We start from the raw sequence: 15,163 nt of genomic DNA on the forward strand, positions 1-15,163 counted from the left end.
ATTTATATATTTTAATGAAGTATTATTTAGTACAAACTTTTTGTTGACGTTTTCCTATTTTTAAGTCACTTTTGTAAAATAAAATGCATGAAATGAATTTAAATAGTGATATAAAACTACTTTTGATTTTTTGTAATTATTTGTTAACAAATTTTCGGGGAATTCAATAAAATCTGAGGAATTTTGGGAAACATTTTTGGAGAAGTTGGGTAAAATATGCTAAAAAATACTGGCAACGCTGCAGGCCTTATTCGGCATATCAGAACATGCTCTAAAATACGAGATCCTGCCTGTTATGTCCAGGTAGGTAATTTGGCAAAATAATTTGTTTATATTTTTAACATATGTCCACTAAGAATATTTTGTCATTCTTGTTTATTATTACTTTATGACTTTATTATCCATCTAAAAGTGATTAAGGAACAAATGTTCACACGAAATCCATATGTTGTTTCCCACATCATTTCACCTTTCCTTTAATTTTTTACCTGTCCTCGAGTTTTCAAAGTGACTCGATTACCAACGTTACCAAATTATGCAGCACTGTAGTGAATAGTACGAAATACATAAACCCTGACACAGTTGAGGTAAATGTCATTCGCTTACTAATTGTCATTCAGCGTGCTTGTATTTGACAGCTGGCTGAGCGGCATTTGTGTAGTTTATTTAACCATTTTCCTCTTGAAAATTATTAAAAAGTTAACAAATTTTAAAATAATTGGTGAATTGAAAATTTAAATAATTCAAAATTGGTGTAACGTTGAGATAACACACCGGTATAATGTATAATAATGTTATACTCTCATTAGGCATGAGCTTATTACCAGTGCTGGCCATTGGTTTTGTTGCAATTTTAGTCATTTATAAAATTTATATTAAAATACGGTAAGTAATACAAAGCGGTGAAATATGTTTGGATACCAAGTATAAAGTATTTCAAATGACATTGTGGCTGATGTACGCGCCTTTTCTTGTGTGCCGGCATTATAGAAGAAAAAACACATTGTACTTTACTCTGAGACATTTTGCTAACATTCGCTTGTGTGTTGTTTCTCTATTTTTAGTTCACGCTTCAGCATCACTGTCAATTGTTGGTTCTGCAATCAAAACACAAAGGTACCCTACTTGGAGGCCAATAGTTGGGTATGTCCATCGTGTGAACAATATAATGGTTTTGACAAGGATGGCGACTATAATCGTGAAATCTATGAACAATTGGACTGTAGTGGCATCTCGGAGAAACGTTTCAATGTCAGCCAACCATCGACCGCTGGATTTCCCCCCAAACCATCATCAAATGGATTCTGTGATGTTTGTAATGAGGCCCAACGTCTGAAGGTGGAGAAATTGGCACAATTTGAGCCCAAAAATGAATCTCATTTTGATGAGGAATTAAAAGTCTATCAGTAAGTATCCTTTTGTATATTTCCTTTGGTTATTATTATTTATCACATGTGTTTATTTAACATCTGTTTACTTAAGATATGCTAGTTTTTTTTTCCTACCTGTACATTTAGTTACCTGCTGAGCAGGTTTTTTATTGTGTTATATTGGTACAGCTGTCCCATTGGATAAGGATGTGTGTAAAGAAGAGCAAAAACAAAAGGTTTAGAATGCAACAAAAGATGTGCTAAGGTGAGAAAAGGATTTGAGGAACCCAAGAAAGTATAAACCTAGAAAACAGATGTTCAAAGGAATGGTGTTTGAGTAAGGAAATTTGCGTTAAATTTTCTTCTTGTTTGAAAGAAAAATTGTCAAATGTTTGGTAATCTGAAAAACCTCTAAGTGTTGGAAAAATTCACTTCCTGGTTGCTAATAATGACTTAAAAGCCACTGAAATTTCGCGATTTAAATACATCGGATAAGAATGGAATGACAGATGTTCAGAAGGATGATTTTGAAACGGGAAATTCGACTTTTGCGATTGCATTTGTTTTTAAAGAAGTGCATAATGGGAATCTGAAAAGTATGTGTTGTTTGAATTGAAGACTTGGGAACACAATTAAGGGGAGCCTATATTGCACTTAGCCATGATTAAGAAAGGTGTTAAGCTTCAAATATTAATGACTTTGATTTATTTATTTTATTTATGATTTTGAAACGGGAAATTCGACTTTTGCGATTACATTTTTTTTTAAAGAAGTGCATAATGGGAATCTGAAAAGTATGTGTTGTTTGAATTGAAGACTTGGAAACACAATTAAGGGGAGCCTTTATTGCACTTAGCCATGATTAAGAAAGGTGTTAAGCTTCAAATATTAATGACTTTGATTTATTTATTTATTTTATTTATTTATTTATGCTCATGTAAAAACCTAGCCCATAGGGCCATGATGACCACTAAACATTTACTACTCTCAAAAACTTAAATTTAACAATGTTTTGATTCTTAAAACAATAAATCTTACAAATGAATACAATGTTAAAGCAAAAGTCTTAAACCAGCCATGCAATTATAGTTCGATAACAAATTAACACGTTCGCGGACGCAAGCAAATTCAGAGAGGTGAAAAAAATGACACCCAATTATTTTTTAGAAATTAGTTTTTTTGTTTTTATTTATTAATTATTGATTATTATTATTATTTTTTATTTATTATAGAATTTATCTTGTTGAAATAAATTGTATTATGTATATTAATCATCAAAACTTAAGATTGTATACAAGTCAATGAACAAAAATTGACTGACGATGTGAATGCTATAGCATTCACGTCACTTTGCATCGGAATGCTATAGCATTCACGTCCGCGAACGTGTTAACATAACAAGCCATGTACGTACTATTTTTTACATTTTTTCGTAAAGGTTTAGTTTATGTTTAGTCCTGTAGTGGTATTCTCTAACTCGTTTTGCCATTACCAAAAATCCGGTAACATGAAAATATTTAAAATTTCCTTAACGATAATTTTCGTTAAGTTGGCGTTCGTAATAAAGTAGTCGTTGGGCCGTACCGATAACAACATTGCTGTCGTCTTTTATTTAATGATTCCATCCATAATTTTGTGATTTAATTTCACCGGTTTTTATTGACAACCAAAAGAAGAGTCACAGAATTCCACTTCTGTAGTGGGATTCTCTAACTTATTTTTTGAGTTACCGACCAAAATCGGTCAAATTAAAACGCAAAATTATGAATGAAAAGTTCAAATAAAATTTGACTTCACTGTTGGTATCGGTAGAACTTTGCGACTACTTTTTATTGGTCGCTAACTTACCAAATAATATTGTTAATTACCGAAATTATAAGCATTCTAATTTTAACGATGTTTGTCGATAACCAAAAAAATGCGTTGGAGAATCCCAGTACTGGTATAAAGATATAACGTTTAAACTAAATACATACGTTAAACATCGTAAATTATAATAAAACATTTTTATTCCTATTTTCAATTTAGTGTTTATTTTAAAGATTTGGTTTTAAATATAACAATAATCTGGTTTTTAGCGGCATGTTGACTTGTCCTAATCAATAAGCGAAGAAAATTATAGTCTAGTTTTCGAAAATTAAACATTACAATGGGGGTTATTCTGAACGAAAATTCCCAGTGAGATTTTGTTTATTCGCCGTTTTAACTTAATTTTAACTTTTTTAATTTTTTTGTTTGTATAAATTAAATTTTTATTAGTTTTAAGATTTAATCTAGGTGCTAGAGTAGTCTAGGTTAAGCTATTTTCTGTCAAATAGATGGCCTTTGAGGCTTGGTTACCCTTAAGTGAAATAATTTAAATTAAAATTAGGGGACAAAGAGAAAAACAAACGGAATCTTCGTTCAGAATAACCCCAAATGTGTTTCAATATGGAATCAGTAATTATGTCCAGATTTTGTTAACAAAATATACAGGAGGTTTTTGTAATAATTATTACAGCATTTTTATGCTAAGCGTTATGTTAGGTTGAGAAGAGGGCGATGCAAAAATTCGCAAAATGTCCGTATGGGCATATACTTAAGCCAGAGTGTAGACCTGTTGTGGCTTCTAGTCTGGAAGAAATTATATTTAAATTATTAATTACGTACTTTTAGAAATTCTGTGCCTTTGACAAAACCTTTTCAACTTTTAACTTGCCAAACTTTAAGTCTATGGAACTGAACGTCCAGCCAGCATTAGATCATGTAGAGTTTATTTTGAAATTCGGATTTTCAATACGTATAGGTAAATTCACCTGATAAAAAAACATACATTTCTGTGGCCAAGTATCTGCGTTAATGTACAAAAACACATTTGCACTTGAAAAACGATAAGTTCTAGGACAGAGAAGCCATTGCATAGTCGATACGTCCGAAGATTTGCTTTACCACCAATGAAACCAGGTAACGTAATTTGGTGACTATGTGGGTTCGAGTCCTTGGCTTTCCTTTTTCACTTGCAAATAATTTTAGATCATCAAGCTTAACTCTAAACGAGAAAATTAACAAAAATCATTAAAAAATGATCTTCGCCATAAAAAGGCAAAATTTCAAAAAATAAAAAAACTGTTGTATACAGCGGGAATAGCTAAACGTAGTTTATGTGGCTTTTATATCGAGAAATGTACAGCGTTTGTAAATAGGAATATTTATTTAATCAATGATAAGACACACTTGAAATTGTAAAATTATTTTGTTTAGATCTTTATAACAAGAATACAAACCTTAACCTGCAGCGTTGTTAATTAAAACAAAATTGTTATTTATTTCTCTTCCCTTCTTTCAGATCTGAATTGGAAAAACAATATGGTCTTTGTTCGACATGCGATCGTCATTTGAATAAAGTATTACGTGAGAAAAAGAAAATGGTATTGGGTTCGAAATTTTTGGATTTCATTATAAAAGGAGCCGAAACACTGAAACAGCCACATTTGACAAAAATCGAACATGCCATACAAGAGACACGAAAGCAAAAGTTACGCACCTGTATTATTATTCTAACAATTGTGAATATTTGTTGTCTTTTCAGTTCAATGCATAGCAGTTCATTGAAAAGAGAAGATGTTGTAAATATTTTGGGTGAATCGATGGGACAACCGATATTTTTGTTGGCCTCACATTTCATTGCCTTTGCCAAGGTATTGGCTTCGTATTGGGATGCATTGAAACAATTCAATATTATTGTTAAAATTTCTCTATTTTCAAAAACAATTTTTATGATGTTAATGTATTCGATGGGTTTGAAAGTAAATCATTTAAATTTTGCAACACTGTTTGTGGGTGCATATCCTTTTGCTTTGTTGGGTCTTTGCTTTGTGCATAATATTGTAAATAGTTTTCGTTTAACCAGATTTACGGCATTGCTGGTTATATGGAGCGTTTTTGCTGGAGGCTTGGCTGATCAGGGTCTATCATTGTCACCCCAGTTTTTAATGGTAAGTTAATATGTCTAACAAAGAAATGAAAACATATTTCTAATTTATATTTTTCCTCTACTTTCAGTTCCTTGCTTCCATGATAACATTTGCCATGACCATTGGTTCAAAACCGGAACCCTCACCTAAACTACATGACACCACTGCCAACAGTTTCCACAAAATCTATTCCGAAGATTACTTGAGTGATGATGAAACCATGAGCATGTTAAGTCAACAATTAAATGGTAGCTGTGTATCAATGCGTAGTGTAAAATCAAACAAATCATCTCCCATAAAACCCTGCAACGGTAGCTCACCTCGACTTTTGGCCAAGTCACCATTAACCTCATCGGCATTTTCCTTAAATCAATTACCCAGAAGACAAATTTCACCCAACTCCAGTTTCCGCAGTTATGCTGGCGAAGAAAATCAAACGTTGAGACCCGTATTTGCCACTCCAATGCCAATGCCACCAACACGTCAAGGATTATTTGCCTCTGATTTGCAATTGAATAATAGACCAACACATCATGGATCCACATTAGGTTTGAATACCTCCATGACCGCGGCTAGTGTTTTTAATAATTCGTTTGTTGAACCCAGAGAACAATCACGTCTAATCAACCAAACTCAGGATAATGATGCCTCATTCTTTACTGCAGGGAATACGACTACAGTTTTTAATGGCGACAGAACCTATTCACAGCAGCAGCCTACACAACATATTACCTCTGGGATATTTTCACCATTCTCGGCCTCAACAAGTGCTGTTTATCAACAAACTTCAAATCAAAATACTGCCACCTCAAGACCAAACAGACTATTGTCACCAACCAGATTTAGTACCACCAATTTAGCTCACAACTCCACCAATGCCTCATGGTTGGCGGGTGGTTATTTCAATCAAAGACAATCAATGACAGAAATTCCAAGAAATGGATTACTTTTACAAACAGTTAATAGCCCACTAACACCCATGGATGAAGGTCTCTCAAGAGCTTCTTCACACTCATCGGGGTTTGAATCACAACATGGTGGTGTCCCAGGAAATCCCATGTCAAGAGAAAATTCCGTATGTCCAGATATTAATGATTATCATCAAAGAACTTTAACTATGGAAAATATCAATGGTTTTCAACCAATAGATTCACCAAGTCTGGGAGCATTTTCACCAAGACCCTCGGTCTTTTCAAATCCTTCTCTCCATACCACCTCTCAAATGAACAGTGATATTTGGCGTCAAACAGCCTACAGTCGAAGACCAATTAATTCAGCCAATTCGGTATTTTCATCCCGCACAAATACAGACTCTTTCAATTTGCGTAAAATCAATGAAGAATTGCCCTCCATTAAGAGGGGAGAATTGTTCCAACAATGGAAAGAGGGCCAGACCATATCATAAACAAATTAAAGTTACTCAACTCTATACCTGCCTGCCCTAACGCGTCTCTCTCTCGAAAGTGTTCATATTATAGAGTGCACAAAAATTGATTTAAAATTTACCATTTTGGTTGTTAAGGTTTGTACAGCAACAAAGTTTTAATTTTTATTCTTTGACTAAGAAAAAATTAACAAAAATTGTATTCTTTTTTAGTCATAAAACACAAATCATTGTTTTTAACTATTTTATTTTAAGTTAAACTGAACTTTATTTTCTTTTAGTTGATTCTTTATTTTTTAGTTTTTGTTAATGTTATATTATTGATGAATCTAAACTAGGACATTATAGGAAATTAGATATTAAAAAACAAATTATATATAGTAGTAAAAGCAAAAAAACAGAAACACTCACTGCCCCTTGTTCAAAAAAGACTAATTATTATTACCATTTTTTGTGAAATTATTTTATATATAAAGAAAACAATACACAAAACAAGTAAAACTATTTTAAGTATTAGTTATATTTTTGCATAAATAATAAAAACTTTTTAAAAAATGAAAAAAAAAAAAATAAAAATTATATTTTTTTAATTTAATTTAACAACAATGGCAAAATTCCGGGGGATAAGATTGAAGCTTCGCTTCGTAAAGTCCACCGAAGGGATGTTTCTTCACGTGAAGGAAAATCCTCATATTTAAAGACCGTTGTTTGAAGTATTCAATAACATCACAAAAAATATGATGGATGCACACCAAATTTCAGTAATTTCGGGTGGATAGAGGCCAAAACCTTCAAAATACCGAAAATGGGGTGGTACGGGGCTATATGAAGACTAGGACCTATACCGACAGATATCAGGTGGAAAGTTTCATACCTCTGCCGAAGACTAACCACCAAATTTCAGTCATTTAGGTTGGTCATTGTGACTAAAACTTTCAAAGTAACGGAAATCGGGAGATCCGCTTCTATGGGGGATATATCAAAACGTGGACCAACCAGTTTTTTGTCCTGGAGATTGTAAGTCATTAATAAGTACGTGTACCAAAATTGATACACCTACGATAACTCCTTCTATTGGCCACAGTTAATATGAACTCGCGACATAGTGCGATGCCATGTGCAATATTTAAATAACAAAACATTTACGATTTCGTTTAATGTTTTTAGAAAACATTTATTTAAAAAATAACAAATTTAAATACTAATAAAAATATAGAATTTCGTTGTCTTTTCCTTTGCTCCAATGTTTGTAACCAAATTATACAAATCAAATTTTATAACTTATTGTCAAAATTACTCATGTAGCTGATGTTGTGATTCCTTCATTAGATTTTCACGACTTTCTTGGGGATTGATGAGGACCTTTATCAAATGTTCAACTGTTGGACGTTCGGCAGTACAATAAACTTTAAGGCCTTTACTTTCCAAAGCACGGCGGGTACTAGGTCCAATGGCTACCAAACGATATTTATCCATTGGAATTATCTTCGACTTAAAATATTCATAAGCACAATTCACGCCGGATGGTGAAAAGAAGGCTAGATATTCTATATTATCCGCCTTGAGGGCCGCTTCCATTTTTTCACTCAAATCAGGACTACATTTTGTTTCATATACCTCACAGGCATCTACACGAAATCCTTCTTCACGTAGCATAACACTCAGTGTGTCTTGGGCCAAATTACTGCAGGGCAACAGGAAGGGTGCTTCTTTATCACCATCAAAAGACTCAATTATAAATTGACCTAGGGCACGGGCATTTCCGGTTTGTTTACCATGCGTAAACAATTGATGTAAATGATCGTGGGCCATGTTGTGGGTCACTTCACCAACAGCATAATTACGCAACATTTTCCAACCCCCTGACAATTCCTCTTTATCCAATGCCTTAACAACGGCCTCCACACAACGGGGACTGGTAAAGATGATACCCTCATAGTCATCGGGATGCTGTAGTTTGGCATGCAGCTTTTCAAGATTCTTAAATCCGAAACTTAAGGTAGGCACAAATATTGGATGGAAAGAATGTCGCTGTAGTTCGGCAGCATATACATCAGTACTTTCCGATTCTGATTTGAATATAATCACAGTACGTTGACGACTCATTCTCTAATAATAATACAACACAATAGAAGAGGCGGAAAGAACTAAAGAATAATCAATGTAATGTTTGCGTTACTTGCACTACTTTGGGTGTGGGATGATTGACGATAAATGATGCTACTTCCTCTCTTCTTGCGTTTTCTTTCTTTTAATTCGATTTTCTTTTGGATGCTATCCCCAACCCAAAAGTGCTAGATCGTTTATTCAAATTAGCAGTATATGATGTGTGTCACTTTTGGCTGCTGTCGAATTGCAATGATCAAACAGGCAATGTAATCAAACAGATGTGTTTCCCCAATGTTTTTATTATTTGCTACTCATTGCTGTTGTCGGTGGCTTTGACCGTGTATTATATATTATTACCTTTGGTCAGTTGGTCGTTTTCTTTTTGGCAATGTTTATTTTTGGAGCATTTATGGGATGATATTGTTTGCTTTCATTGAGAGACGAAAGGCGGTACAGAATGAAAAAGAAATGGCTAAATACAAAAAAGTAAATTGTGGCAATTATTTATTTAGGTTTATTTCTTTAAAAATACGTCCACTTTTCATTTATTTGTTTGCAAATAAGAAAATCAACCTGTTTACAAAACAGACAAAAATCAGCTGTTCACAACATATGTGGAAAGAGTCGCCAAACAAGGTCCACAAACATTCGTCTCCGTTATTTAAACTCAGAATAAAATAAAAATGCAGAAAAATTTTAGGAACAAGTTGAGTTTATGTGCTGTGGTAAAGCAAAAATTTTTAAATTGCAAGTTTTCTCCAAATAGCCTGCCTATGGCCGAGGATTTAAGACTTTCTCCTATGGACGGGTGCTAATTTCGGGAACGGGAACAAAATGTATTTTAAATTGTAAATTTTTCTCTAAGTAGCCGGACTTTAACAAGAGAATACAAAGTACATAAATTTGTGATCAGGGTGAAGAGAGCCTGTGACAAAAAATTCTGATGTCAAAAATTATTAAATAACCACATAATCCCCATTAAAACACTAGTTCAATTAATAAAAACCACATTCTACTAATCTCCCCTTTGCCAGTAAAAACCCTGTTCAATCATGGCCAAAAACCACTGATGGAAATACTAAAGCAACAGTGCTTTACATATTTTAACTGATAAAATTTACCGATAATAAATCAAAGATACTTACTAGTATATTTTAATATTTTGTTGTGTTTTTTTTTGTATATTTCCTCTATTTATTTGTTAAGAAACACTATTTTAAAATGTTAACAAAAGAGTACACAAATTCAGGTAATAGTTAACGCGGCGGTTGGCAACACTATTATGTGGATACAGAGTTGCATTTCTGTGTACAACATATATGTATATGGGGGCCTTTATACTTTGTGACACATGGAAGGGTAGTATGCGCATGATACACTACGGCATGGTGCAAGAAAGAAAGTGATACAATAGGTCTGTACGATAACTCAAAAGTTTGTAAAAATATTTTCAAACTTTTACAAAATGCTGTTCGATAACAGACTTGTTCAGTAAAAGAGAAATGAGAAGTACTTGCAAGTAGTTGCAAGAACTTGCAAATACTTTTTACTTGCGAAGTTATCGAACAGGCCTAATAATACCGACTGATGTCTTCATTTGCTGTCAAAATCTATTTTTAATCAAAAATAAATAAAAAATATGTATTTCGCTTCTGTAAAAAATATCTGTGTAGAAGATCTTTTTTTTAAGATTCGCGAAGAATATTTTACCGTTGTCATCTACTTTTTGTGGATATTTCGCGCAAAAAGAAAGTAATGATGAAGTTAAGCCAATGGGGGAATACTCCAGACTTAAGCAATCATATGATTGAATCTTCAACAATAACAAAACAAACAGAATTTATCGTTATTCGTATTATACTCCGGTTACACTTAACCGGATTAACCCAGTGGGGGAGGTACCGGAAGGAGTGGACCAATATAACCCATCTTCGAACTTAAAATAAGTTTGGACATAATATTACAAAAGACAAACTTTGGACCAAATCGGCTCATCCGTTCGAGAGTTATCGTGCGCACCAGCTAAATCGACTCCAAATTGTCTGAAACACATTTCGTCCAAAGATACTTGGGGTCTAAAACCCTTATTTCGATGAGGCACATTTTGCCCGTATGAAAGTGTATGTATGTATATACCCTCGTTAGCATAAATGCTGAGGGTATAAAAATTATGTGTTGGAAAAAGTGGGCATGGTCATCAGTTATCAAGATATAACATATTTAAAAAAATGGGCGTGGTCCGGTATTTTGTCTCCAAATATGTACGTAGGGTCAACCCCATTGCCTCCCAAAATGTATGCTGAAACCGATATAATCATAAGTTTGGGTTATACATATAGCGTTTAAAAGAAAGGCGTGGGGAAGGCACCCCACCTCCTCCCACATTCATAAATTATACATTCATAAAGTATAAATCCGTAAATTGTTAAACCTATACTTGCGTAATTTTTGCAAATATGGCGCTTTTTTAAATATCGCATAGTGGAGGTCCCCATCCCCTCTGGAATTCAATAAGATATGTAGCCTGTTTTCGGGGGCTATCGCTGTACAATCCCTGACAATTTCAGGAAAATCGGTTCAGTAGTTTTTGTAGAAAAGATAAAAATTGAAAAAAGTGGGCGTGGTCAAATTTGCATAAAGGCCTAAGTCGGGTTATGGCGAACATTTCAAAAAAAGAATTGTACAAATCAGTCCAGCCGTTTACAACTGATGCCACTACCAATGAACGACATTCGATTTTTATTTATAAAAATTATCACTCTCTGTATGGACCAATTTCTACCTATAGTTTCACCAATATTTCGAAAGCTTTTTCCATAATTTTCCTAGAATTTTACTTTTATCAATGCTAACTACTTTGCCCTTGATTTCCATTCTTATGCTTATGCCAAGTTTACACTTGCGCTCCAAAATCCACTCGATTTCACGAAATCCTGAAATACCCCCTCGGTGTTTACATTTATTTTTTGTTGATTTCAAACATATCACAATGATCAAGGTAGAGGCATATGCGCAGCTGATCGAACATAAATTTTCAAATCAAGTTGTTGTAAATTGAATTAGTCATCAATAATATACGACAATATATAACTTTATTTGGGAAATTATCGTAAAATTATATATATACATATCGTATTAATTGTGTATAGTACTAACAAACGAAAAAATAAAAAAATGATTTTATCGTTGAGACCTCGTTATAATAAATTTTGATAGATGAAAGTTGTGCTCAGAAACTGCACAATGTTAGTACTTGCAGTAGTTTTCCCGTTTAGTGCTAAAAATGCGTTCCCGTACTCCGAAATCTAGCAATACTTGTACTTCACTTTAAACAAAAATAGCGCCGAATAACATCCTGTTCAATACAATTTTGCCCCAGTAGAAATTAAGGGCTGTTTATACCATCTATCAATGTCATATGAGCTGTCATTTCTTTCACCCATTCGACATTCTCTATGTTTGTCAAAATTGACGTCATCCATACAACTTTCAATTTGTGCGTTCATACCTACAAGTGTTATTTTCGTATGACATAACCTATAAATATAAAAACAGCTGTTTTTGTCATTGTTTACATTTATTGTTGAGTTACAAATTTGCGCAAATTTTTAATTTTGGTTGAAGGAAAATGAATATCTAACATGTTTGTTGTGGTAGAATAGGTTTTTGGGGTTATAGAGGCATTCATGTTTTGCCACAAAGCAATAATTTCCAACACTGCTCCTTTCGACCAATCGATCTAAAAATATCATTATAAACACCCTTTATTTACTTTTCTAAATACTTTAATATACATAACTTTCCATTTTCTTTTTTAAAAGATGTTGTTTTTCAATTTTTTTTTTGAGAATGCCAGAAAACAGCTGATAAATTTATGTTTACATACGAGAATGCCGTATCAAATAGAGCGCTCCCTAAATGAAAAATTTACATATGAGTTGCCAAATCATTTTGATAGATGAAAATTTTCATAGTGGTCACACTATTGGTCTGTTCCTTTACTTTTGAAAATAGTAAAACCGGCAAAAGTAGTAAAAGTTGTAAACTGCTCCCATATGAATTGTACGGTGTCTAAAGTAAAGGAACGCTTTTCGAGTAGAAAGTGGTAAAACTTGAAGATTCTTGCACGTAAAGGAACAGAGGTTAGGTGTACAACATTCGCAGGTAGAAAATTTGACATCTCATACGACATTGATAGATGGTGTAAACAACCCTTTAGCCGCAAGCATGTTCATTGGCATCTAATATGATAGCTGATACGTTGACTTTGACATTTATGCTGGAGTTTTTGCAATTTCCGTAATTTTTCCGTTTCCTTTTTTACGAAATTTGTATGTGGAAGCAATTACCATTAAAAAGTACGGCAACACAATGAAAAATAGCATTGTAACAAAGTAATTTAATGTTTTTTCACATTGTTTACAAATGTTGATACTAAAATTTTTTGTTGCAGCAATTGACCATCTACCTTGTTTATTGTGATACCTGAAAAGTGTTGCAACTTTTGGCACTTTTTTAGGCAAAAACAGGGTTGTATATCATTTGTACTGTGATTTCGATGTTGATTTCGCTGAAATCACGAAATGAGATGATTTCATTTTTGTATGCGGAATCATGATAAATTTTGCTTGATTCCGCGCGAAATCACGAAACGCCTTCGAAATCACGAAACGACGCCGAATGTAAACCAAGCATTAGCAAACTTTTTGGGTCTCTATTCATGGTAGAACAAGAAAAGGTAGCAGCAATACCCAGCTGACAGAACTGGGCTGTAGTGTTAGTGTCAAATTCCATACGACATTTTATATATTTATTTCTATGTTCGATGTATATTAGGGACATATATTTTTTTAAGAAAAAAATTATTCATCTGAAATAAAAACAATTTCCCATAAAGAATCCTTCATATCATTGACATGTAACCTCCTCCAGGTCCGAACGACATGTCGCACACTAAAACACCACTTATAGAGACGGTACAATATTTGTTAATAAGTGTGGTATTTTGTTAAACTTGAAAATAATAAAGCCCTAATAAACATGTGCTTCTTGTTTTCAAAAACAAAAGATTGAAACAGCTTCTCTTTTTTCAATGAATTACGAGCGACCCCAAACATTTTTGCAAGAATTCTACTTCCTGCGTGATATTGTGCATTTAGTGGAATGATATGGAAACATTCAAACTGAAAATCTAACGAGTTTTCATTTATGTTTTTCAAAATATTCAATCAAATGTGAAAAATTATTAGTTTTTTAAATTCCAATAATTTATAGACATTTCCTTATTTTGTTTACATTTATATTTGACACTAACGTTCCAAACAAAAACAAATTCCTTTGTGGTTGTTGTTCGAGTTGTATTTGTTGTAGTATTAACTTTACCTTGTATTTGTTCTACCATGGTCTCTATTTAGCAGTTGTAACACTTTTATACCGTTATCTTCTTAATAGTACGTTTATATATAACCAGATTTAACAAACCCACTGGGTTTTAAATGTCAATTCCATTGGTTATGTGTCAAATAAATCCTCCCAAAGAATGTTAACCCGGCAAAAAGGTTCTGATGTGTACGGCGTTTAATAGTACTGTATTTTCTGGAAAAAAAAGAAAAACTGTTCTCATTTACCCATTTATGTAATGTTTTAGTATCATTTTTGAAAAGTAATAAGGTCAACGCAGACTTTCTGGGCAATGTGTACATGTAAAAAATCATGTGGTGTAGAATAAACTGCCAGCAGTTTTGATTTTTCTGTAATACTAGTGTCAAATTCCAAAATACTGTTACGAATGTAACTGATAGGTTTAAGCTAGTTTAGTTTAATTTCCGTTAATTTAAAAATTTGAATTGTAACGTAAAGTTTTTATTACGCAGTTACTTTATTTAAGCAACAACAACTACCATGTAGAACTCTCTTCATTATTCTAGATGTTACTTTACCTTTCATTAATGTGCTTTTATTTTGTTTTGCCATAATCATGTAATTATTGTTTAGTTTGTTACTTCTTTGCACTTGTTTGTTGTTGTTACGTCATTACTGTGCTTCCCCATGTATGTATGTGAGTATGGTTGTTCGCTTAGTGCGAATGTGCGTCTGTGTGTTCGCTGCACAGATTCGAGATGTTGCCATATGTGCTCTGGAGGACTCTAGAACAGGGAGACTTTGGGGTATAAATACCGGGGAAATGGCAATGACGGAGTAGTTGTGTTTTAAGCGTTGAACTGAACAGATCGGTAAGTCCCAATTTACATTAGGCGAGTTTACTTGCGGCAATTGTCAGTTTGTAGGTGAGAGAAGGTGCTGAGAGGCAAAGGGTTACCATATGCCTCACCTCTCTCTCCTACAAA

At 33.4% G+C, this 15,163-nt stretch overlaps 2 protein-coding genes across 2 annotated transcripts; one reads left to right on the forward strand and one right to left on the reverse strand.

Annotated features, from left to right (window-relative positions):
- Positions 1-578: 578 nt before the first annotated feature.
- LOC141397723 (uncharacterized) lies at positions 579-7,283 on the forward strand. The gene is made up of 4 exons (XM_073974366.1): positions 579-885; positions 1,065-1,406; positions 4,696-5,344; positions 5,412-7,283. The coding sequence occupies exons 1-4, from the start codon at positions 782-784 to the stop codon at positions 6,726-6,728; spliced, it is 2,412 nt and encodes an 803-aa protein (XP_073830467.1). The 5' UTR covers positions 579-781; the 3' UTR covers positions 6,729-7,283.
- A 572-nt stretch (positions 7,284-7,855) lies between these two features.
- Uros1 (Uroporphyrinogen III synthase 1) lies at positions 7,856-9,423 on the reverse strand. The gene has a single exon (XM_073974367.1). The coding sequence runs from the start codon at positions 8,811-8,813 to the stop codon at positions 8,001-8,003; it is 813 nt and encodes a 270-aa protein (XP_073830468.1). The 5' UTR covers positions 8,814-9,423; the 3' UTR covers positions 7,856-8,000.
- Positions 9,424-15,163: the final 5,740 nt, after the last annotated feature.

This window comes from Musca autumnalis, unplaced genomic scaffold (assembly GCF_047663935.1).
Source record: "Musca autumnalis isolate F117 unplaced genomic scaffold, ASM4766393v1 scaffold_3, whole genome shotgun sequence".
In the NCBI taxonomy this organism is placed as follows: Eukaryota; Metazoa; Arthropoda; class Insecta; order Diptera; family Muscidae; genus Musca; species Musca autumnalis.

Coding starts and splice junctions, on each gene's coding strand:
- LOC141397723 (XM_073974366.1), top strand. CDS start 782: ATGTATAATAATGTTATACTCTCATTAGGCATGAGCTTATTACCAGTG. Junction 886..1,064: donor AAAATTTATATTAAAATACG/GTAAGTAATACA, acceptor CTCTATTTTTAG/TTCACGCTTCAGCATCACTG. Junction 1,407..4,695: donor GAGGAATTAAAAGTCTATCA/GTAAGTATCCTT, acceptor CCCTTCTTTCAG/ATCTGAATTGGAAAAACAAT.
- Uros1 (XM_073974367.1), bottom strand. CDS start 8,813: ATGAGTCGTCAACGTACTGTGATTATATTCAAATCAGAATCGGAAAGT.